The sequence below is a fragment of the Anas platyrhynchos genome, chromosome 5, assembly GCF_047663525.1.
Source record: "Anas platyrhynchos isolate ZD024472 breed Pekin duck chromosome 5, IASCAAS_PekinDuck_T2T, whole genome shotgun sequence".
NCBI classification, from domain to species: domain Eukaryota; kingdom Metazoa; phylum Chordata; class Aves; order Anseriformes; family Anatidae; genus Anas; species Anas platyrhynchos.
The window spans coordinates 10,888,361-10,913,621 of NC_092591.1; the positions used below are offsets into that span (position 1 = coordinate 10,888,361).

A 25,261-nucleotide genomic window follows, 5' to 3' on the forward strand; every position below is an offset into this window, starting at 1 on the left:
AAGCAGATCATTACAAGGGTAAAGGTTTTCTTCCTGGAACCTGTTAATTCAATGCACTTATACAATGAATGAGATTGGAGAGTTTTGTTCAAGCTTGTTTTAATTACTTTTATTACCATAGAGGGAAACTATTAATTTCCCTTTGGGATTTTCCATCAGCTGAGCTAATTTGTCCTAAGTAAATCCAGCTGTGCAGGCTTCAATATGTGCAAGGCAGCAAGAGGGCTGGGTACAGGTGGTTGGCAGTGGCCCTGGGAGTGAATGGGCCTCACCTGGGCAAGTCAGAAATATCTCTTCTGGTTCTGCAACCTCTGGGATATTTTGATAGAAGTGGTGCATATGCAGACAGGGTTAATGAGAGAGAATTTGGGATGCTTGTTAATATGTGGGGTGAAAAGCCAGGAGTTCATACTAGCCATCTCTCTCCAGCTCAGTTCAGGAGTTCATGTGGCTTGGGATCAGCAAAGGGCTGAAAGTCTGAATTCTGAAGACTTGCTCAGATCTGGAGCCCCAGCTCCTTGCCCTGAGTGGAGGGATATGGGGGGTCAGCAAGCTCTGCAGGCTCCCTTTTGGCTCAAAAGGCAGCATCTGCTCAACATCTGAGGCAAAGCAGCTGGTAACCAGAGGGAGGTCTGGAGGAGATTGTTCCAGCTCTCAAGACTGATGTGTATTTTAACTTAGACCACTCAGATAATAAAAGGATTGCTTGGATGATGTCCTCACCAAAATATGTTGCTTCTGATTGACTGGAGTGCCTTTGCTTCCAGTACTGATGACTGCAAGTAATGTAAACGAGTTTCTTTCTCCATCAGCAACCAAGCTCGGAAGATCTGTGGTGATATGCCCAAATATCAGTTGGAGCACAGCGACATGGAGGTTGTGAGGGTAGGAATGGAGCAAAGGAACTGAGAGGTAAGGGTTACAAAGTAGATTGTTTCAGACTACTAACTACTGTGAGAAAATGTCCTGTGGTAGGTGATGATGCTTCCTGTAAAAGACATGAGTATTGGTAAGCAAAGACAGTGGGCCCAGGACTTCTCCTTCTAGATAAATACATGAAATTACTGGTATGACGTTTTCCTTCCTCTTGGGGCTCCTCTGTGTGTCAGTGAACCGAGAGCCTCCTTGGCTACAGCTATCTGGACACCTAGATGTCCTAGGGGCCAGTTTCCATCAGTGAAGAGTACCTCCTGGTGAGGGGCGTCCTGCTGGACCACCAGCCTGAAGTCTTTCAGGCTGACAAGACTGGTGTTTGCAGACAGTTTGAGGACACTGTCGAACCATGGCAGCTGTGGGAAAGGGATTTGCACAGCAAGCAGAAGTCAGTAGTAAGTTCACCTCAGTATTTAGAGAAACTTCTATTTTTTTTTATTAAGTTCTTGTGTGAGATGGTAGGATGTAACCTCATCTTTCCTCTTACTTCATGAATTACTTCCCCGGCCTAATCTTGTTTTCATTTGCGTCCTGCAGCCCTTGAAAGCTAGGCGTTTGCAATGAGTTGTTTGTCCACAGACAAGTGCTAGGATATATCAATTTTAAGTATGACACTTCTTCTCTTTCAAAACTATCACAGAAACACATAAAGCCTGCTTGTGGCCTTCTCTGAACTCCTTGTGTGGGTTATATTTTGCAGTAGACAAGAAGCAGACTCCTCCCTTACAGCTGTGATAGCTCAGCCTGAGATCAAAGGGGACCATGGAGTTGGCTAATCCCAGTAACATCTTACTGTTAAAAGGTATCACCTGAACTCAACACCTGATTTTTTTTTAAGTAGTTTTGCAGTATTGAAGGACTATGATTTAGCAACTACAAAGGTGTGACCTCCTTTTGAGAGCCTTGTAACCACTGACACAAGCCTCACAAGTTGGTAGTTCTGCTGTCTCCAGCCACATCTGAATTGAACCAGCTGTACAGTTTTCCTGATTTTGGTTTCTACTGGCATCAAAAATCCTATGTGTCTGAGTCATGGACCAGGAATTTGAATCTGACAGGAATGCCCTAAATCTTTGTTGAAGGAGGGGCTTACATGCAGTGTGGTCTGTATCCCCACCCTGATATTTGTGCTCGAGGAGCGGTCTGTAGCTGAGGCCGATGACACCTCGGCTGTGATATTTCTGGCAGGGGAGGCATCCATGTCCAAGGCTGCCTTGGGACCACCCCTGATGTTTGTGGGGGGCAGGTGTGCATTTCTGGGGTTGTCCTGCCTCCCTGCCCTGATGGGGCTGCAGGAGGGGTTCATGCCTGAGGTTTCGGGGCCCAGCTGTCCCTGACATGCCCACAGCAGTGTGCTGGAGCAGGGCCTGCTCACCATGACATCCCTGCCAGCCACACGGTCCCTGTCTGCTGTCTCTGTTCCCTCAGCCTGGGACAAATGCAAATCCCCGTGCAAGAAGCTGCTGTCAGACCGGCTGGCACCCTTGTTGCGTGCTGTGGTGACCTGGCGAGCAGCAGCGGGCAGTGAGGAAGGGTGTAGCTCCTTCCCTTCATCAGCGTGAAGGCTGAAGGAAACTGGAAGTGCCTTTCCCTGTTGTGGAAGCCCAGTCATCTCCGCACAGAAAGGGAACATGGGTTTCCTGCTGCCCAGCACCGCTCAGGGATGTATGACACGCTGTGGGGCACAGCTGCAGGTTCATGTCTGCAGTGGGCTCAGTGAGGCGCTTACAGGAGCCTGGGGTCACCTCTGCTGCTGCCACAGACGGGGTGGGACACACTGCTGCTTTGGGGAAGCCTCAGGTCCTCTGAGAGAAAAGCACTGTGTTTTTTATCACCCCATTTTTACGGTACTTCAGCACTTTCTACCCCATAGTTCTTTATTATTATTTCAGCACTTCCTCTTTATGTCACACTGCTTCTCTATCAACGCCTTCTGAATGCCCACGGTGAACACAGGCAGCAGCATAACATGGCAATCAGCCCTCAGATGATGTGTGTGTGCTTGCAAGATGCACATTGTTTTCCTCACCAGCGGTGCCAAAACCCCTCTGCAGCAGCCAGGGCTCCTTCAGCCATGCCAGCGGAGCTGCTGGGGTACCTGCTGCTGGTGGCTGTGGGGGAAATGCTTCCACTCGTGTCGAAATTTGTCTTCACAGGCACTCAGCCCCTTGCTCCTCCCCAGATACTGAGGGTTGTGCCTAATTTTAGGTCAGAGAATGGACACTGATCCCGAAGGGCGCTGGGTGGCACCAGATTCTGCCTGGCCACCCCGGTGGTGGCAGCGCCGTGTTTGGGCCTGGTAGGACTGAGCAGGGTGTCTCCAGCCCAGCTGCCTGTCCGCCCCATCACTTGCTGCATTAGGTCCTCTTTTTGCACAAAGTCACCCCAAGGGGGAAAGTACAGGGTGGGAAACACATGAGAAACTGCAAAACAGTACCTCTTTTTGAGGTCTTGAAGGGAAGACATCAAGGAGTTCTTCTGTTTTAGGCTTCCTGTCGTGTACCCAAAGCTTGCCTGTTTCTATTCCCAGGCCCTCTCCTGCTGGGATCTCCTCTCATGTCCAAGCCAATTCAGGCTTGGCAAGTGCCACAGAGGGAAGTTTCCAGGGGAAATCCAAATGGCTGTGAGGACTCAGCAGCTGGCATATCAAACCCTCTGAGTCAGTGAAGAATAAATCCTGCACTGTTGAAATCGACAGTTTTTGCTACCCAGTTTACTGGCAGGAAGGCTCTTCATCTCTTCATAACTGCAGGCATATTCCTGAGTGGGGTCTGCACATCTCCTGAGGACTGAAATTCCCAACAACCTTTCAAAACATACTCCTGTTTCCTCAGCAAACATCTGAAGAACACTGCTAGATCTTCAGGATGATAATGGCTTCCTTCACCCCCACGTGCCCGGAGGAGCCCGTGCTGCTGCGGTGGGCAGGGTGCTTTGTGCATATTTGCTCTCGTGGGAGTTGTCCCAAGCAGTGCAGAGGCCAGACCTGGACTTTTCCTAAACCACCTTGGCATTAGCTGGGGTTGTCATAGTACTTCTAATGCTCCCCAGTGCAATAAGATTAGCAAATATTAGAGAAAAAAAATAGAGAAATTAGAAAAATAATATTCCAATGCCTATACAAGAGCAGTATTTTGGATGCAATATTGAGGTGTATCCTCCATGTGTGCACTTTTAACTCCTTCAGGCTTCTGTCTGCACTATGAAGAAGGAGCTTCACTCATGGGAGCTTAATAGGGCTGTTACTTATAGTGTTAAAGAAACATTTAATTTTTTTTATATTATTTTTATTTTTTTTACTATGGAAAAGAATATTCCTTAGAGGATTCTGCTCGGTACCTCCCATGCAAGCATTTTCCCAGAAAAAGAGCTGTAAAAGCAACAATGTGATTAATTTTTTCATGTCGTGACTAAAACAATGGAATTTGAATCTATATACTGTGGCCCAAGGCTAACTGATTGTGGTGAAATAGCAGCTGTCATCTGTAATGGGTTGCAAATAACTCTGGCAAACTGAATGACATTGTTGTGAGTTTTGCTGCCTATCTGTAAACAGTTTTGTTAACTCAAGATTTTTCTCCTGCTATAGAAGTTTAATAGAGCAAAACTAGTTTAATAGAGCAACACCTATTCAAGTATTCTGGCCCTGTTGTGAGCAAAACAAATCTTTTTTTTCTTTTTTCTTTTTTCTTTTTTTTTTTTTTCTTTAATTACTCTGCTCAAGAAACACAACCTTGAGTTGTTTCAGTACTTACTCGTAAAAGTCATTTACATGGAAATCAGGAACATCAGAACTGAGGGTCAGGGCCAAAAGCTGAGGGTTCAAATTCAAGGGCAGGGGAAGCAAGCAGCAGCCTCCTCCCCCTGAAACATCATGGTGGGACTGTGCAGTGGGGGCTATGTCACCATGGTAGTGAATAAATGAGCAAAAGTAACCTGGTTTTAAAAAAATAAAATAAATATATTTTCCCTGAGTAAAACAGCTGCAGGGATGTAATGCCACCAGGCTGTGCATCCAGTTGTAGGACTGGGGTAGCTGCAGGCTTCCAAATCTGTAGGAGCTGTTGCTTCTTGATGGAGTTTGCTGGGGAAAAAAAATAAAATACTTTTTATAGCAGACAAATTGAGCCTGGCCTTTGGACTGTTCCTGCTCCCCGTGCGTCTTGCTGAAGGCAGCACACGCATCATCCTGTCTTTGTTTCGCAGGGTGACTAACGGCTGCTTAGCAAGAGCACTGCATGGATTCAGCCTTGAGATCACCAAGGGAAGAAGGCATCGAGGGCTTTTGCTCATGCTTTGAAGGGCCCAAGGCCTGTCGGGCTCTCTGGATGAAAGCGTGTGTAAGGTGTTCTTGCACTGTACTTAGGGAAGCGGATGGTCTATGTGTGTAAGTGACGTGCTTTTGGAGACAAAAGCCACGTATTTTTTTGGCCTTGCTCCTCCTAATGATGATTAATTCCATGAAATCTACTCAGGCACCTTCTGTTCACAGCACAGCTCCTTCAGGAAGTATTTTTTCCCAGGTTTTGGAAAAATTATTATGGATGTCATGGGCTTCCTCCCTCAGAGATGATCCCCGTCATTTTGTCCCTTGCTGAGGATGCCAGACTGTTCTGGCAACTTTGTTTTTCCTTAGATTACCCGTGATGAACTTCAGCAGGAAAAACTGCTTGATACATGCATGTGAGAGGTCTTGCTCCTGTTCACCATGTGCTACGACCCACGATGAGGCCGCACCTCGAGCACTGTGTTCAGCTTTGGGCCCTCACTACAAGAAGGACATCGAGGCCCTGGAGCGTGCCAGGAGCAGGGCTATGAAGCTGGTGAAGGGCCTGGACCACAAGTCCTGTGAGGAGAGGCTGAGGAACTGGGATTGTTTAGTCTGGAGAAGAGGAGGCCTGAGGCCATGAATACCTTACCGTACTTCATGATTGCCTTAAAGGAGGCTATAGCAAGGTGGGGATGGGGCTTGTCTCTCAGAAACCTGCCTCAATGGCTGCTAAGTGCCACCAGTTCCAGTGATGCCACACTGGCCTCAGCCTCTCAGCAGCACTTTTGGTGCCTCTAACTGGATCTCCTTTGCTGTAGCACAAAGTCCTTTCTCCACGTCTGATCCCCACAGAAAACGGAGGGAGCTTCTTCCTTCCCTTTTGCAGTCATTTTTTTAACTGATTGGAAGATTATTGTGTCTGTCCTCTGCCTTTCCTGAAAGCACTTTTTTAGTCCATAGACTGATGAAAGTTGAAGTCCCCTGCTCTACAAGCATTAAGCAACCCTGTGTTTCCCTGCAGATGCAGTTCTCTTGGCTTTCTGCTCATGACCAGCATTTTTCTCCCAGCCAAAGCCCTTCCAGGGGCTGTGAGCAGCCAGGGGATGGCTCGGCGGGTCACATAAATACCCTTTTCTGCCTTCAGGCTTGATTTGCTCTATCTGTAATTGTGTAATGCTGTTCACACAAAGGCAGTTCTTTCTCCCTCCATACCAGTCTCCCTGCAGTCCTGGGAACCCAAGCATGACCTCTCATCCTGTGATGGAGCTCATGGCAGCTGCCCACTCCCAGAGAACTGACATGTATCCAGGTGGTGAAATACTACACCGGATTTTTTTATTTTTTTTTTCTGGGGGTTTCCTGCTTTTGTTCTTTTAATTCATTTTCTGAGATAGCACATTTGAATGAATTCACATGAATTTATGAATATAAACATCCAGTGCTGCACTGGAAGCCTATCAGAGGGTACTTGCAGTGCTCTCTTCAACGGAGTTTAATACAGGGCATCAAAGCTCACATTTGTTCAGTATCCTTCGGCAAGTAGTCACAATCATGTGGCCATGGGATTAGAGGATTTTTTTCTTTATGAATTTTTGTCATTCCTTAAAACATAACTCATTTTTACCACACATTGGTTTACATCAGTCTTGACTTTTTCCCAATACTGTCTCGTACTTTAAATGCTACAGCAATCTGACTGATCTCTAGTACTTTTGGGGGGAGAGGTGGGCCAGCCCCAATGCTAATTTTGTGTCATCATTAGCAGCATTGCCTGAAAATGTCCTGAGGGATGGAAGCGCACAGTGGTGCTGAGCAGGGTGCTGCTGAGCCTGCTCAGACCGTGTTGTTAGTCACACCAGCACCCAGGGAACCCAAGTGACTGGCTTAGCAGCAGTGAATCCATCCATGACAAGATTTCCTGGAGAAATTTGCAAAACATACAAGATAAATATTTGCCAAACACCAGTGCTTTGGAGAACCGAGATACAGACTTTCCAAAGTCATTAAGTCTAAAACTGATACAACTTTACTTTTCACTTACCCCTGAGATAAGTGACTTTCTTCCCAGTCATGCTTGCTGGGAGGTGTTGGGTCCCATTTCCCTGCATGTGGAGGGGCAATCCACCTCTCAATGCTCATCCTGAATATATTAACCCAGCTGAGCTCCTTGCCAAAAGGCACCACCATGCTGTGGGGAGCTAAAAATCATGGTGCTGCTGCACTTAAGGGCATTGCTGGAATATGTTGAGGCGTTACCTTTCACCATGTTATCTTGGTTTATTCCCTCCTTGCTTGGCAGGAGCTGGACTTTCCCGGCCTGGCCTTGCAGAGGCTGGCCTGTGACAAGCCACAGCCTGATGGCCACCCTGGCTGCTGGCTCTGGTGCCCGGGATAGAGAGGACTGAAGGCACTGCTTTTCACCCCAAACCAGAAACAAACAGTATTACGAAAGAGCTCCCAAACAAAAATATTTGTCACCACCCACACAGGGCTGTGAGTGTGCCAGATCTCTGCCTGAAATGCTGCATGAGATCCTGAGAAGCTAAACCTGGACAGAGATTGTCTCTTCTGATGCTTTTGAGGAAGACTTTTTCACCTTGGGCACATGCAGGGCTGGAGTGAGCCGTGTCTCCCGGGGCAGGGAATGCAGCTGCCTACTGGGGTGAGGAGAGAACTGATGGGGAAAATACAGGGCAACCACAAACAGAGGGAGCGAGCAGGGTAACAACTGAGCTCCTCGGCATTTTCATACAAGAGCAATGTATTTCACAATAAAAGCTCCAGGAGGCCTTTCTTCTGTTTTATTGGAATGTGAAATATGGTCCTAATGAAAAAGGGATGCTTTGCAGAACAGGGTTGGATAGCAGTAGCTTATTTCAGAAAGTGCAGACCAGACCAAGCATCCTCCTGCCTGTCCACCCAGCAGCTCCCGCTCCTTTTGCATGTCTCTTGGGGACAGGGCAGAACCAAACCAAACCAAACCATGGGCTCATCCCAACAGGTTTAGCCTTTGGCAGGTTTAATGCATGCAGGAAGCAGGCTGTGCTCCTGCGGCTTGCTCATCAGAAGTGTCCCAGGAAAGGCAGTGACAAAGTGCAGGTCACAGTGCCTGGCTTTCCTCTGAGACTTCAGGGTTGCAACTTGCCTTTATTAGAAAACAAGAGATGAGTTCCTGAGCTAATCCCAGGGCCAGCAGCTGGCTTCTGAGAAATGCAATATCTTTGTGGAAAGACCTCCAGTAAAATAAGAAGGTTGAAAATCTTGTGTACACCCAATGCCCTTGAGAATGTTTCTGTGCCCCAGCTGTCTTGACCCAGAGGTGCTTGGACCAGAGAGGCACACAGGGCAGAGGGAAATTTCTGATGGACAAAACCTCTCTAGATGTCCTCTGCAAACGGCTTTCTTCCCTGGCTCTCTCCTGCCAGGAAGATTTTCTCTGAAGCTATGGACAGATGACACTTGTCAACAGAAGAGCTCTGCATATCTTCCAGGATATGCTATATCACTTCTACAAATGATATATCAGTTCTCCTCCTCCATAGCAAAAACAGAGTCCCAAAGCTGAGGATTTGCAGGAATCATCATGAGCTACATAAATAAAATGATGAAGGGCAGAAACTTCCTCCCAGGACTTCCTACCTCAGACCCACAATTAATACCCAATTTTCAAAGCCATCTTTAGAAAAATACCTCATCTTTCCTGCAAAGTTAGCAAGTCTGCCTTGTATTATTATTATTATTTTTTTCTTTCAAGGGATGATTGCAATTAAAGGTGCACTCTGAATCTCTTACCCTCTTACCCATCAGAGCACATCCCTTGGCTTGTTACCAGGCCTGCTGCTCGCATGGGCTGAAGTTGATTCAGGTGAAAACAGGAGCAAGGGAAAAGAAAGAGGTTCAGCACTGGTGATCTAATCTCCCAGTGTCTGCAGCAGACAAATTAGTGCTCAAGGCTATGCCCTGTCCACATTTATCACATTAATTGAGAGATCGTAAACATGTCTCCGTACAGAGTCTTGGATTAAGTCCTGCAGAAGGCAACCTAAAGGACAAATTGGATTAAATAAAATCAGATTTGTATGGCTGTAGGCTTCTGGCTGTCTCTTTCATTCTGCCCTGCAGACGCTGTTTGTAATGCTTTGAGTCCTTCGCAGAATAAATCGGTGTCGGTGCACCCTGCTCAAAGGGGTGATGCTGGTCCATGCCTGGAAGGATCCTGTCAGTAGCACTGTTCCTGTCCACCTCACGTGAAGTTCATACCACAGTCAGATTGTACCAGATTTGATAAAATACATTTGAACATACAAGAGAACAGACCAAGGACAGGGTGGCCCTTTTTACCCCGGGGCAAGGAGGACTCACAGCCTTGCTCCACATGGCATGTCTGATCCGGACACGTTTGCCCACACAGGGAGGGAGTGATGGCATGAATGTGTCTTGGGTCCAACACAAGATTTGCAGTGAGGAGAATCTGCCGAAACACCACGGGGCCCATCCTGGAGCTCAGTGCTCCACGCACTGCGTGTCTCAGCCCCGGGGCCTGGTCACCCTCCAAGGCTGTGCTCCTTGGGCAGGCCGAGGTGTGTGGTGTCAGATCACAACATCACCCACCTCACGTCACGCCAGCGTGGGCAGCTTGTTCACAGGGCAGGATGTAAGGTTTGGGTGCTACCACATCCCTGCCCGAGCCCTGCTCCTGGGTTGCTCAGGGACACTAATTACGAAGGAGGCTGCTGCTCTCGTGCTGCTGTGTAATTAGGCGTCACACAGGCCAAGTCTTAATAGAGCCCTGCGTGAATTCCTTTTGGTTCTCTCCTCTTCTCCAAAAAGAGACCCAAACTTGGACCAGACATGCCTCCTAGCAGTAATATCCGTATATTGAGTGTGGGGTGGACAGTGCTGCCCTTGCAGGAGGTCAGGTTCTTGGAGCATCCATGGCCTTTGGTTTCTGAACCCAGGGCACTTTTCCCACAGCGGTTCAAACATTGTGTTTGCAGAGCAAGGAGGGATAGCAGCTTCAGGATCATGCTGGAGACGCAGCATAGAGGAGGGAGGATGCTAGCTGCTGTGCTGTCCGTGTTTCAGAAGCAGCTGATGACTGCCGACACGTCGATTTCATCAAAGAGCGTGTTTTCACCCCTGCTGTCGGGGCACTCAGGCGGACGGTGAAAACTCTGCCGAAAAATCGCCGCTCTCCTGGTGTACCCCAGGCCCCGCAGCATGAGGATGGCCAGGATGTGCTCCTTCCTGCAGAAACCAAGCAAAGACTCTCAGCTCTGAGGACAAAGCCACCTCAGAGTCCAGTGACCACTGTGCCATGGCAAAGTGCCGGGGAGGTGTCCCCTCACCCTGCCAGGGGACCAAGCACAGTGCCACCAGGACCCCCAGGATGAGGTCTGCATCCTCTGGTGCTCAGGGGAATTTCCTCCTCTGTCTCCTCCCACACGTGACGTCTTTTGAAAGCATTCACAGGAGGCTGCAGACCTTTTATTTAATCATTATTTTGAGTTAAGCAATAGAAGTGCTAATATTTAGGAAGCTGACAAGCATTAATTAGATTACAGCTAGGAAAGTGAGTCTGGAAACATACTCTGTTCCAGTAAGCTCAGTACACACGGAATCAGAAACCTTTTCAAGAGCTCAGGGGAAGAATTAACAAAGGCACAAACAGGAAGGTCAGGCTGGTTCTGCCCAGTTTTCCAAATTTAATTGTTACAAATATTATTGCTCAATAACGGAAAGCCAGGAAATAAATCAACCAAGAGGACGAGCCTTAAAACCTGTCATGGCTCTAAAGCTAATGATGAAAAAGTACCACAAATCACAAGCCTGTAAATGGCTTTTCCACCAGGAAAATTATTTTCAAATAGCTAATTCTGACCAGCCCTCATTTACCTTCCCATCCTTCCCAGAACAGGCACTGCCTCCTCCATCAGCATACTTGGCCACCAGCATTAAGGCATTTCTTTGTAGAACAGGTGTGCTCACCAAGGAAATTACTTGGTTTCTATTTCAAGTCCTCTCCCTGAATATCCCCACTCAGATAAGCTCAAGGCATACCTGATCCATTCAGGTTGAATCTATCTGTGAAAAATGTTGACCCTCAGTTTTGGGGAGAGTGAAATAAATGTAATGTCTTTTTTTTTATGTCTTTTTTTTTTTTTTTTTTTCTGAATATTTGAGGGTCCACTTCAGTGTTTTGAGCAATCTGTTGAATTTATGGTTTAAAATGATTGCGTAAACATTATCCAGCAGGAACAGCGTAACCCAATACAAGCACTTTGGCTCTTTTTCTGAAATGACTCTGTTGAAATGAATTTTCTTTCTAGCTATAACAATCCTTCTCAACGGCTGCTAATAGAGCTGTGGAAGAGGAGGTAACTTCTGATATGCCACTGCCCATCCATGCACAGTGCTAGTGAGTTTGTTATCTTTTCCAGAAGTATTACATTTTGCAGATGCTGCCTTGGAACAGCAAATGGAAAGTACAAAAGAAAGAATTTGCAGTTTATTCCAAAAGTTAGTGGTTGCGTTGAGCCCTTTTCAGGACCTGCAGATGAACTGTGTCAATGTCTAGATCACTTGGAGGTCTGGGAACAGGAGACAAACCATTTGCAGCAAATTGGCAAGCTGCACAAATGCTGCCAAAAGCAACCTGGAGATTTAGAGTGCAGCAAAATTCGTTTGGGGTGGTAAAATGAAAAGGTGCTGAGGGAACTTGTGTGAGGGAACTTGTGGCTCTGCAGGAGGATCTGGATAGGCTGCATCGATGGGCTGAGGTCAACTGTATGAAGTTCAACAAGGCCAAGTGCCGGGTCCTGCACCTGGGGCGCAATAACCCCAAGCAGAGCTACAGGCTGGGAGAGGAATGGTTGGAGAGCTGCCAGGCAGAGAAGGACCTGGGAGTGATGGTGGACAGTCGGCTGAATATGAGCCAGCAGTGTGCTCAGGTGGCCAAGAAGGCCAACGGCATCCTGGCTTGTATCAGAAACACTGTGACCAGCAGGGCTAGGGAGGTGATCGTCCCCCTGTACTCGGCTCTGGTGAGGCCGCACCTCGAGTACTGTGTTCAGTTTTGGGCCCCTCGCTACAAGAAGGACATCGAGGTGCTTGAGCGGGTCCAAAGAAGGGCGACGAAGCTGGTGAGGGGCCTGGAGAACAAGTCCTACGAGGAGCGGCTGAAGGAGCTGGGCTTGTTCAGCCTAGAGAAGAGGAGGCTCAGGGGTGACCTTATTGCTCTGTATAAGTACATTAAAGGAGGCTGTAGCGAGGTGGGGGTTGGCCTGTTCTCCCATGTGCCTGGTGACAGGACGAGGGGGAATGGGCTAAAGTTACGCCAGGGGAGTTTTAGGTTAGATGTTAGGAAGAATTTCTTTACTGAAAGGGTTGTGAGGCACTGGAACAGGCTGCCCAGGGAGGTGGTGGAGTCACCATCCCTGGAAGTCTTCAAAAGACGTTTAGATGTAGAGCTTAGGGATATGGTTTAGTGGGGACTGTTAGTGTTAGGTTAGAGGTTGGACTCGATGATCTTGAGGTCTCTTCCAACCTAGAGATTCTGTGATTCTGTATTATAAGATCTATCAGACAGGGGAAAAAAGAGAAGGGATACAGCCACCAGAAAGAAAAATAATATGTGACTCTCCCTTTTGCTGGCAGCTTGGTTTCTAATTAGTTCTACAGCAGGAGAGAGATGCTGAGGAGCTTGGCCAAGGTACGGGGTGAGCAGCCACTATTTGGGATGGAGCCCAGCTCTTGGCTGCTGCATGCAGCTCTGGCTGCTACCATTTCTCCTACCTGATGTCTGGGTAATCCTGGCTCAGTTCCTTGACGTGCTCCTTGATCCTGTCTTTTTTCTTCTCCCCAATGATATTGGCAATGTGATGTAAGGCAGGAAGGAGCCAGTCGGAGTCAGAGCCCTGTAAGTAAGGAGGTGCAAGGGGACATGGGTGAGGACGCCTTTGTCACTACTGAGAGGGACCTACCTTGGCCAGGAAACCACCCCAGTGGGATTTAACAGCCCCAGACACCTGATTTTCTGCAAAACCCAATAAATTCAACTTTGGTTTCCCCCAAAATCCCAGCCTGATGTTGCCTAGCCACAAACCTTGCGAAGAGCCACGAACTTCTCCCTTCACTCTCCTGTATGCAGGCTGTGCTGTGATGGGCTCTCACTGGTGTCACCCCAATGAGCTACCCAAGTGGCACCCCATGGCCAAGGGAGCACGAACAAGGTGCCACAGAATGAGTCTGGTCCTACAGCATGAGGACCAGCCTGTGCAAAGCTTTGAGATCTGTGAGCTAAGCTCGGAGTCACCTGCAGGATGGAAGTCCACAGTGCTGACCTGCAGCAACCACCTTGTTTGCTCTGGTTTAAGCTCTTTTACATTTCGTGGGGCTTATCCTCCATGACAGCCTGATCTCTCGGTGTCTTGCTCCCCTGGGGGCAAGCAGGGACATGGTGCCTCTGGAAAAGGAGCAGGCAGGGGATGCCAGGAGAGAGCTGACGTACCTGGTCGATGAGCACTTTATTAAGGATTTTGGCTTCCTGGCTCATCCTTTCACTAACTTGCTGCCGTGTCTCTCTGTTCATCTTCCTCCTGGGTTTGGTCACCTGCACAATGTATTCCCTCACCACGTACTTATGAACATGACGTAGAAGCTCCTGTTTAAAGAAAACCAAACCTCATGTTTTTTTTCTGTGGTTTCTGTGCAAGGTCATGGCAATGAGAGAGGGCAGGGGAACCTTTGGGTCTTTCAGCAGCAGCTGAGGGGATTCAGAAGATGCTCACAGCCCTGCCCTTGGCTGAAAGCTAAGGCAGTGCCCATGGGAATGCCATGGAAATACTCTTCACTATGAAATGGTCATGATTACATGTTGGCAATTTGGCTCCTCTGTAGCAATGAGAGATATTTGGGATGGTTTTAAAAGTAGTTTTGGATGCTTGTAGATTTTAAATGTAGAGCTGTTTTTACATCTATTTCACAACCACATAGATGTGAAAGGAACATATGAAGGCATATAAGCCATGGAGTTACAATGCTCAGTGCTAATATTCACTGATGTTTTTTGTTCCTCTTTAAAGAAATCAGTTCCCATATTTAAACCATAGAAAGGAAAGATATAGCACATTCTCACATGAACGTTGATCGCCGAAATGCCCCGTATCAGCAGTTCCCACAACTCTAAGCAGCCCCTGCTGCTGGGAAGAAGGCTGCAGGTTGGACCACAGCCTGCAAGAGAAATCAGGACCCCCCAGCATCACTGTGCCTGGTGTGGGATGAGCCAGTACCTGCCCCAGGGGCTGCCTTGTGTGCTGCAGGTGCTTGGAGAACTGCGAGACTGCTGCAGCCAGTGAGTCTGGCTTTTCCATTGCCAAAATCCAGTCCTTGGTCAGGATTTTCTTGAGGAGTGGCTGAAAGCAAACATCAGATTGCTGACGTTATCAGGAATATTCAGATTAGCTGACGCTTGATGATGCCTGTGCCTCCACGGTGAGCCACGGCTGCTGGGGGCTTCTGGTGGCATCCGGAAAGTCCCCAGTGGGCCAAGTTCAAAATACCCCTTCCCTGGAACATCCCCCTTGTGCTTTTCTCCACTTAGCTCTCAGGATCTCTGTCTTCAGACCTCCTGCTGGCACTCTCCTTCCCAATTATTTCCCAACTCGTGCCCTCCTGCTGTGCTCCCAGCCTGCTGAAAGGCTGCTCAGAAGTGCCCTGGCACTCTCAGTTCTCACAGCAATTCAGCTCTCTTGCACAATGTCTTGGCTTGTCTCCTTCCTTGCCTGTCCCTAGGGCTCCGACATAAACCCTGCAGCCACTGGAAAGTCCCCTTGGCCAGACAGGCTTATCTGCAGTCAGAGGACGGCTCTTGATGTGTGACTGCCTTGGTTTCTGAAAGTTACACTTGGTGTTTTGGAAAGTGAATTAAGATGAGTGGGAAGTGGTGGCACTAAAGGCTTAATTTCCCCAATCTCTCTTGTTATTCCAGCTAGAGCCAGCGGACCCCTGGCTAGCTGAGAGCAGAAAGCCCCATCTACAGCACCCGGCAGGCACAAACTGCATCGCAGCACCTTGCCTTTTAGGCCTCTTAACACAAGTTAGCCCAGAGCAGCAGAAAGCAGAGCTCCATCATCTTGATGGTGAAAGAATTATCTTTTTCTTCACCATGGAAACTGACTGGAAAAATCACCCCAGCCAGAAAATAGCCTGGCCTGTCTGAAGAGGCTGTGATAGAGCTTATAGGCAGAGGTTGATAACAGAGCATGATAACAAATCTATGAACAAATGAGTGTAAGACAAAGTCCTGACAAATCCAGATGTCTTGATAGAAGGAAAAATGCCCCATTGGTGTTGCCCAGCAGACTTTCCCGGTGCTCCACTATGGGTGAAGTTCCCACTCTGCTTTGCCCCAAAAGCTGAAAGCCGCTGAACACCCTTTTCTTTTGGTTGCTCTTGTACTGAACAAGATATATATGGTCATAATGAAAAGCTCCCAGGGTGCTGGAAGGGTTACTCTGGATAAAGCAGGATTTGTACAAGTCAGGCACGACACATTTTGGAGAGATCCTAGCAGCATTTGCTGCACAATGAGGTCCAGCTGGACAGACAAGGAAAGGGCAAAGGCCCTCAGCTTCTGCACATACTCCTTATGTAGGGGGAATAGTGGGGCTTTGATCCTCTTACCTGTGTTTTTGTTCTCAATTTATTTAGAAACATGTTTCTGAAGTTCTTTGTCAGAGAAGCCAAAATCTTTTGCAGTTCCTCAGTGTTGACTTTAAACACTGTTTCCAAGCCTGACCTAAAGAGAATGAGAAACACCAGGGCTTCAGTGTTAGAGTATAACCCATTCCATTGCCTTAAGCCTTTTAATCAGATCAGCATCTTTGGCATTTTTTGTGACTTTCGTAACTCCTGCACTTCCTCTTGGAAACACTTAATGGGTCAGAATAATGTATCTTTTTGCACAATCTGAAAATTAATCACAAATGGGTAACTGTACTTGAAAATCACCTATTTCCTCATCAGATGAAAGTCGTTCAAACATGCTGAGCAATGGCTCGGGCCTTTTCCCTTTCACTTGAGTAACACTTCTGATAAATGATCTCCAGCTACCTGAGCAAGCACCAAGGGTCCTGGTGGCAGAGCGGCCGAGCTCCCCGTGGGGGCCAGGCTGACTCAGCCCATCTCACCCCATGCCGTGACTGCCAGCAGGGGCTGGGACGGGGAATTACGGGGGTCGAAACCTGCGGAGGTTTTGAGGGAAAGCGTGTCGTTCTGGGAGGTTTCACGGAGTCTAATGAGGAAGAAGGCACAAGTGCTGAGAGGTAAATGAGATCTGCAATGATATGTGTTGGCTCTAGGTTCACGGTGAGGCCCTGCCTTTCTCATCACTTCACATCGTTGCCCTGCTGTAACACGGTTCCATGGGAACTGAGGCGGCCCTGACAAACTGCTCATCATCCTCTGCATTGGGTCATGAGTTTGCATGGAAAACCAGCCAAACTGAGGGGATGGGAGCCCCCATCTCTGAGGACCCAGAGGCTGAGCATTTGTGCCCCGGTTCCTGCTGTGCTGGGGCACACACGGCCCAGGCTGCACCTTGTGTTTCCTGGGGTCCTTCCCGGTGCCACTTCCACTAATGCTTTTCCATGAAGCTTTGGGTTTTGAGAAACAGATATAGAAGAGCTTTATCGGGAAACCCCTACCCTGTATCACCTTTCCTGAGGAAAAGGAAAAGCTGATGATGAGAGAGCATTTCACCAGGAAGCACCGCGCAGACGAGGGATGTTCAGACACTCAGATCTGTTCCCACCCTGCAGAGAAATGGCCTGGCCCTCTCCCAGCTGAAAAGCTGACTACAATAAAACTTAACAGTAAGGGCAGTGCTGGAGGCTGGGCGCCGCCTGGAGCCGTCCGGCCGTACTGCGGGCTGCAGGGGGGCTCCTCCAGCCTCAGGGTGCCTGGCTGGGCTAGGCTGCTAAACTCAAGAATAAAAAAAAATCTAACCAAATCTCCCCCCCGCCATCCTCCTCTGAAGATAAAATGCCGAAATTGAGCCGAACAGGCAAGCATCGGGAATCCCTGCTCTGCCTCCATGCCCGAAGGAGCTGTGCCTGCATCTCTTAGGGAACATCCCCCCCGTGAGGTGAAGCAAGGGCGAGAGGCGCTGCACCCCGTGCTGATGGGGCCGGACAGCCAGGCCATAAAGATGTGACACCCAGAGGCACCCCGGCTGCGGGAAGGCTGACACAGGGGCTCTGCCCTGCTCTTAGCCAAGATGTGGGCACGTCCCCCTGGTCCGTCTGCATCCCTGCTGTAGCTCCAGCTCATCCCTGCAGTACCCCAAGGACACCTTTTTCTGCTGACCCCATCCCCTTGGGGGGCACCGCTTGGTCCTTCTTCACCCTATGATGCCCTGGCTACATGACGGGGGGACGGAGGACTTACACCAGGTGGTGGAAGCTGTTGGTGTAGGCAGCGAAGTAGGGCACGAACACGGGGCTGTCGCGGGCTGCGTGCCACTCCATGAACTCCTCCCCGAACCTGCAGGAGACACACAAGGGATGTTATCCTCGGGGAACGGGGCTGAGCCAGGCGAGGAGTGCGTGTGCTGGGTGTGCACGGGCTGTCAGCACACGCTCCTTGCTGGCCCCGTCTCTCTCCTCTGCGTATGTGGACATTTTTTGTTCGGTTGTCTTAACATGCGAGTGCAGGAGAGGGGAATACATAGCAGATAATTACTGGTTTGGGGTATGCTTGCCTGAATGTGTAAGCAGTGCAGATTTGGAGCGATTCCAAGGATCTCTGCACATGAGAGCTCCTGGGTGAAATTCCTGACTTTTCTTCGCTCTGAGGGGATCTCTACAGCTGGGATATGCAGGTCGATCTGCCTCATCCTTTCTCTGTCCTTTGGGACTGTGTAAATTGTGCCCTCCTGGGCATCTTTTCCAACAGGAGCTGAACATGAACGAGGCAGCACGCCTGCATTGCCCCCCTTTAATCTCAGCACGCTGTGCTGGGGATCTGCTTTCTGCATCCCACAGCTGTTAGGGCTTTGGCAGCTGGTCCACAGCCAGGTGCCCACAGCGTGCAGGGGGCTGGGGCAGGATTAGTGCGGGCTCACCACGGCTCTGTTTCTTTGGCAGTCCAATGCAACCTGCTCGGAGAAGCCTCAGCACTTGCTGCTTGCATTTGTTTAAGGAAAAGCTTCGGTTTTAGTGACCCTTTCATCTGGGAGCCTTTGCTGCCCCAGCTTGCACTTTACATCAATTTTGTTAAAAAGAAAAAAAAAAAAAGAAAAGAAAAGGAAAGGAACGTCAGTAAGTGCTGCGTTTCTTCTAAAAAAGCAGGCAGACTTCAAAGCCAAACAGCTGGTTTGAACTGCCCTGCTCACTCAAGGTACCAGAGACAAGTTGCGATGGCTGGGCGATGGGGGTTTAAAAGGGGAAGCCTTGCCTTTAGCATATTTTGAAAACTTGCCATGCCCCAGGTTCACGATTGAAGCAGGCAGTGCTCGGTCTCCCCCACACGCACTCCGGCAAAGCGTCTATTAGCAAACTACCCACTCAGCGCCTGCCGGAGGTGTGAAACTCCAAAGGTTAATGCAGAATTATTTTTAGGCTCGCTTGGAGTTGATTCATGCTGTACGTCCTTTCTTCTCCACTCTGGTGAGCGGCTGCAGCCCTCCCCAAAACACCCCCTCTCTACCCCATGGCTGTGCCAAGGGGATGGTGTGGCTTCATCTGCCAGACAAAACCTTCCCTGGGAGCATCCCCAGGGTCATAACTTGGGGATTACACTTATGTCTAATGTGGCAAGGGTCCTGGGTAGGTGGGACCATGCTCCCTTTCCAGGCTGAAGCTCTGGCCTCAGATTTTGGGACTCACGAGAGTCCCATCTTGGTCTGTTTATGACTCCCCTCCCAGTTGTTTTGCAGCTTGCTCATTACTGGGCTTATTGTGATCTCTGTTTCTCCTAGGAACAGGCCCGTGCCTGCTCTGTGCCAGCATTTGGCCCAGTGCATGGACCTTTTTATTATTATTATTATGATTTTTTACCAATCTGGTACTCATTTGGAAGAAAGGCACTGCCCAGAGTGGTGATGACCTTGGTATGAATTCATGCAATTCTGCCAGGCACAGCTCCAGTGTTTTTGCTTTCAGGCTTTTGCTGATGGCTCCAGAAATCTTCATGTGCTCCCCAATGATCTAGAAAAGGGCAAGGAGAAGTTCCAATGAATGGCACAGGCACAGAAGGGACATCCCTTGCAAAGATCTCGTGCAGCTTTGATTAATAAAAATGTTAACAACCAGCCTAAGAGAGGGGAAAGCAGCTGACTTGGTGCCAGGCGGTTTTCATTATCCCTTGGTAGTTTCAAAAATAATAATCCATAACGGGCCGAGAGGCACAAACTTTTTTTGTGTGCAGGCTGCAGCTCCCTGGTGCCGCCTGGATCCTTTTGGGGGGGTTGCAGCAGGGACCAAACCCCGGCACAGCACCCAGGGGAGCCAGGCTGTGCCCGCTCGCTGCTCCAGCCCTTCCTAATTCCCCTTGAAACATCTCTCCTGCCTCTCTGGAGCCCTGCTCGGGTGCTTTCTGAGCATTTTTCCCCTTCTGACCCAGCTCGGAGCTGCCTTCCCGGTGACCGAGCAGCGTGCATCAGTCTGCTGTGGAAATGAGTCACGGCAACAGGCAAAAGTCTTTCATTTTCTTGCTGGCTTTCGTTCTTTCTCTTTCACTCTCTCTCTTTATTTTAAGGTATTATTTAATTGAAATGACTCAACCCTTTGAAAAGCGAGGAGAATGAATCCCAGCCCCTCCTGGATTTATTACCCCGTGGTCCCTACCGCTAGCAGGAGCTTTTGTTTTCTCGTGCTGTTTAAATTGGAGTGGCTGTCACTGCCTACAGCCCCTGCGCGGCTGCCGCGGCCCCGGGACAAAGTCGCCCTTTCAGTGCAGGGGCTTTTCTACCAACCCTTTTCTTTCCGCCTTCCTTTGCCCCCTCTTTTCTTCTTCCCCATCAAAGAGGTTTAAGAACTTTCAAATCAGCTGCCTATTATGCTGCTGACACAATTGACAGCGGGTTTAATTTGCAGCTAGGAGGCAAGCCGTAGAGCTAGGAGCTGTAATAAGCGGCGTTTTGGGCTGCAATGCGTTCTGTGGGCGCGTGACTCGCACACGTTACGGCAGGAGGCAGTGCTGGGGGGTCACTGGCTCTGTTCCTCGGGAGCCCTGGTGCACCCAGAGCCCTGCCCGAACTCGCCAAGTACCGTTTGTATGTCGAAGGAGAGCGAGGAGTGGTACAGGTTGTCCTCCACCTCTGGGTGAACCTCCTTCTCCCACTTCTCCGTCACCTCCAGTCTCAGGATGTTTCCGAAATAGCTCTTGATTTTCGCCTAAGTGTTAAACGTAGGAAGGAAGCACGCAGCTCAGGAGATAAAGCCAAGCATGGGTAAAGCAGCCAGTGGGGATGTGGGGATGGGCAGAGCCGGGGGCTCACAGGACCCCGTCTGCCATCAGGGCAGTGGTGACAGAGGGGACCGACATGGTGCAAGGCTGTCCTGAGCCCTGTGCTCCCCCAGGGCTTCTCCCTCCCTCTGGGCTCCCCCCATGCCTGCTTTTGCAGGAGGCAAACGAGGGCCCCCAGCACCTTTTCTCACCCAAAACTGAAAGTGCAGAGCTGGCATAATGACGTTTTGTTTAACTGGCACACGTGAGGTGCACATGTCAGGGGCAAAAAGATAAGTGGAGTCAAAAGTCTTGCTGCAGATCCTGTCAATCTGCTTTGGAAAAACTGGGAAGAAAAACCCCAGGCACAGGGTACTTCCAAACTGAGGGGCAACAGCTCCCCTGGCAGGGAAATGCATGCTATCCCTCCGCAGGAAAGGTATGTGATCCTCCAGATCCTTTACTTAGGGCAGCGGTATTTTCTTGGCCAAACACAGCCTGCCTGCCATAGCTGCAGCTCAGTCAGCTGTTTTACTGCTCGTTGCAAAGTCCTCCTCCAGCATGTGCTGAGCACAAGGTCAGGACAAACGATCAGCCCGGTCCTTTCTGGCTACACGGTGCTTGTGTGAGTGGTCAGCCCTGGCTGATAACTCGGTGCTGTTGCTGGTGAAATGAAAGAGTCCTTGCCAGCGCAGTGGAACAATATTGATCTAATTTATCTGGGTACCCTGAGCTCACCTGGAGAAAATTCTGGAATGAAAACCATTTCAGGAATGGTTTGCAAGAAGATGTCTGAGCCCACCAGGGAGCTTACAAGAAGGTGCTGGAGCACAGGGACATCTCCTGGTGCAAGGTGCCCAGAGTTGCCTGTAGCACTCCTTGTGGTTCAGCAGTGCTGGGGGAGCTCGCAGGCTGCAAAAGCAGCAGCCAGCATTCATTTATGTCTGGCTTTGCAATGATTTTCATCTGATGAAGCACAGCCATGAACTTGCAGTGTGGGTCCGGTACCATCACATTGGACCTGCGTGCCTGCCATCATCCAGGCTCTGCCCTAACATTTAGGTGGCCTGCTTTGGTCCCAGCATTAGTCTCAAGGACTTTTTCTGCTTTTGATTAAAGGTTTCTCCGTGTGGTGCTGCCAGGACACAACATACACGGTCCTCCTGAGAGGCCCGTGAGGACGAGGTCTCGAACCTTACCTTCACAGAGGTGATGTAGTCATTTTTCAGCCTGTCCCAGTCCGCCGGTGTGAGCAGCAGGGACAGGTTTTCTGTCTTAACTTCTGGTTTGAGATCAGGGTGACCAAGAAAGAGTTCACTGGAAAGATTAAACGAACAAATGACGCTGCCTCAGAGCGTGAGTAAACCGATGGAATATTCATGGGGCATGAGCTGCGTAATTATTAAGCCGTGAGAAATATACTTAGAGCTTAAATTGTGATGCTTGTTTTCAAGCTTTAACAAGAAAATCTTTCCTCACTGTTCAAAATCCTAATTATTCAAAATCAAAATGATCTAAGGTTCCAGCCCACCTTAGAAATCATGAGACTTCTGAGTTGTTTGGACACGAACAGTGCTATGAGAATTTACTTTTTTTAAAATAAACAACATGAAGCTGATTCATTTGACTATGAGCTTGTGCAGTGCCTTTCGGGGTGATTCCTGCAGCAGCGTGCTGTGTGCTGTGGCTGATGTCCCCGGGGTCCCATCACAGCAGACACCAGCCCATCGTTTTTCCCCCTGTGTGACCCAAACATAGAGGAGATGGCAGAGCAGGGCTGGTGGCAAAGGGCAGCCTCTGGAAAGCCTTCACATGCCCGGGACGTGGGCAATCTCAGCACCACGTGTCCTCTGTGTAAGGCGGTGGTGGGTGGACATTGAGCTCTGGTTTCTGAGTGCAAAGTGTGCCCAGCTGGCACGTGGCTCGGCCGCTTGCTTTCATCTGGTTTGGTGTCAGCAGGGCCAGCTGATGAGCGGGAGGCAGTGCCTGCCTGCATGGCAAGGAGCCTGCTACGAGCCCCTACAGCCACAAGTGCTGCCCCTGCAACCTGCCAGCAGACCACAGGGGCTTTGCGTCTTTCGCTGTGATGAATGTGGGGAGAAAGAAGAAAATATTCAGGAATTCAATTAACGTGGGGCATAAATTGCAAGAAGTCAGCTGGTTAGCAAAAAGAGAGCTGCAAAGGCAGTGCCCTATACACTGCCTGCTCACTTGCCTGACCACCAAAAAGGGTTCCCATAGCCTCCTTTTTTTTCCATTTGTTTGAATTGTAACAATAATGGGCTTGGGTCAGGCAATTTCTCCTGTTTCGGGATGGGCCCCAAAAGAGGATGGTGTTCTTTTAGCATGAGAAACTGAAATGGATGCCATCCAACACAGCAAGGTGATTGCAAGCAGTACCCAAAACTGCTGCAAGCTCTCAACAAGCCTTTTCACAGCAAGATGGAAAAATAGGATGAGGGCACTTTTCTGGGGTGCAGAACCCGGCTGCTGATGCTCCTTTCTTCCCCTACTCCTGCAGGGGTTGTTCCCATAGTGATCCTGCCATAGCGCTGCTCAGCCAGTGCCCTGCTGCTGAAGGGGTCACACATCATACATGGGGTTTTAGGAGCAAATAACACGACTTTGCTCCGACATGGCTGCACTTAGGAAGTTATTAACAGACTTGTCTCCTGTGGATGGTGCCTCTCTCTCCTCCTCCCCACCACGCTGTGTGTTCCTGTTGGGTTTTACTCGGTGACTCCTTGAGGCTGTGGTGATGGGCTGAGATCTGTGCCAGTGAGCAACTGAGAACATGCAATGCCATGACCTTTTGTGGGTACCTGTCCTAGATATCTCCTCTGGCTTTAAAAGGAGGCAAAGTCCAACAGCACAGCTTTTACTGCTCTTGTAAAGTATTCCTGCCTTTATCCCACAAATCCAGGGTGCCGTAAGGATGGTGTTTGATGTGTCTACACAGCTCCCGGAATAGTCTAGTCACTACTGAAGTACAGGGACCTTTAAGAGGTCCCAAAATCATGGACCTCCCATCCAAATAGCAGACACATCTGAGCCACGGCCTTTGTTTGAATGTGTCTAATTCCCCACACTGATATCTTGGCACCTCCTCAAGATGAACATGACCCCTGAGCACAAAGGTGAAGTGGATTGTTTCCAAATGCATCACACTTTTAATTAAACAGGAAGAAGGCAAAGCTCCCCCACAGGTCCCTCCCTGTGCCTGGAAAAGTCACTGAGCAGCTGCTGGACATGGCAAAGCATTTCCAGAAAGGGAGGAGGTTTATCAGAGCTGCAAGGGGGAGCTTCCTGCTCAGTGAGAGTAGCGAGCTGGAGAGGGAACGGGGAGCAGGGAAACTGAGCTCTGCGAAAAGCAGCGAGCATTTCATCCACAAACCTTTGTCCCCGTCTTTGGTAGATCAGTTATCTGCTTCTACTGTATAAGCAATTATCTCTCTGCTTGCTCAGGGAACTGAAAGCAGCTACGTGGGTTTGAAGCAGCCCTGCTGCCCTGCTGCTCTCCGGGGAGGTGACGGCAGCAGCTTACCTGCGGTAGGTGTTGGCCACCCAGTCCAGCAAGGAGTAGAGCTCGTTGAACTCCAGCACCCGCTGGGAGAGATCCTGCAAGTGCGAGGCGATGGCCTTGTGGAAAGCCTCCACGTAGATGTCGCACACCTGGTACTCCTCCGGGTAGCACTTTTTTACCGTCAGCTTGATCTTCAGCAAGTCTTCGCTCAGGTGTTTCTGGAGGAAACACAAGTGGATGTCAAGCCAGGAACTCTCTTCTTCCTTCGAGGCCAGGGGTACCCTCAGGACTCTCTTTCTGGCGCTCTCGTTGATAGCTTCCCTCCACTCCTCCCTCCACCTTCTGGGGGAGCCGAGCAAGTCCGACCCCGGAGCACTGCCCGCGTTGGGGTGCGCGGCCTCCTCACGGGCAATTAGAGTCACCAGCGAGGCCAGCGTGGCCTCCTCGACGGTGGGATGCTCCAGCGTTCCCACCACGATGGACTGGATCATGTCCTTGATGGAGTTGTAAAGCAAATCCACGTCCTTGGTTTTCCTCACAAACTCCTGGGGGTTGTCCTTGTATTTGTCCGCATCCCGCTCGGCTATCGTCTCGTCTTCCATGTACTTGATGCTTGCAAATGCTTCCAGAAGTTTCTGCTTCTGAATGAGTTCGTTTATCTCCATTACTGCAGAAAGAAAGGGGAAAGGGGTCAGGAAAGGCAGGTGTTAGGTGATGGGCAGGTGACTAGCAGGATGGGATATCCCATAGGAACACATGCAGGACTGCTCTGGGAACCAGATCCCAGCGGTGCATGTGGGGCTCCTGGAGAGGAAAGAATCACTTCGCAGCGATTGCACAGTCAGGGCCATATCTCTAAAACACTGTTTTCAGACATGGGAAATGCCAAAAAAATGGATCATAGCCCTGCAGGAGAACCCCAAGCAGCGGCTAACGAGGCTGCACAGGGGGCACTGCGATCTCGGGTTGTGTAAGACCGCCTCGGGCTCTGCCCCTCTGCTGATTTGGAGCCAAAGTGGGACTGGCAGCGGGGACAGTTCTTGATACGCCCTCCCAGCAATGCTGCTAGCAGAGCCACCCTTGTTTCC

General features: G+C 49.6%; 1 protein-coding gene and 1 long non-coding RNA gene across 2 annotated transcripts in view; one reads left to right on the top strand and one right to left on the bottom strand.

Moving 5' to 3' along the window:
- Nucleotides 1-8,004, top strand: LOC140002573 (uncharacterized). The gene is made up of 3 exons (XR_011809448.1): nucleotides 1-912; nucleotides 1,634-1,735; nucleotides 3,464-8,004. It is a non-coding gene; the product is annotated as an uncharacterized lncRNA (long non-coding RNA).
- EXOC3L4 (exocyst complex component 3 like 4) overlaps nucleotides 7,983-25,261 on the bottom strand; it is a 22,427-nt gene continuing 5,148 nt past the window's right edge. Inside the window, exons 3-12 of the mRNA XM_038179851.2 lie at nucleotides 24,195-24,840; nucleotides 21,850-21,967; nucleotides 20,473-20,598; nucleotides 19,310-19,410; nucleotides 17,651-17,746; nucleotides 15,887-16,001; nucleotides 14,494-14,616; nucleotides 13,713-13,865; nucleotides 12,998-13,119; nucleotides 7,983-10,450 (exon numbers count right to left, since the gene is read on the bottom strand). Coding sequence (XP_038035779.2) covers nucleotides 10,285-10,450; nucleotides 12,998-13,119; nucleotides 13,713-13,865; nucleotides 14,494-14,616; nucleotides 15,887-16,001; nucleotides 17,651-17,746; nucleotides 19,310-19,410; nucleotides 20,473-20,598; nucleotides 21,850-21,967; nucleotides 24,195-24,840 — 1,766 coding nt within the window. The 3' untranslated portion in view covers nucleotides 7,983-10,284. The remainder of the gene's footprint in view (nucleotides 10,451-12,997; nucleotides 13,120-13,712; nucleotides 13,866-14,493; nucleotides 14,617-15,886; nucleotides 16,002-17,650; nucleotides 17,747-19,309; nucleotides 19,411-20,472; nucleotides 20,599-21,849; nucleotides 21,968-24,194; nucleotides 24,841-25,261) is intronic.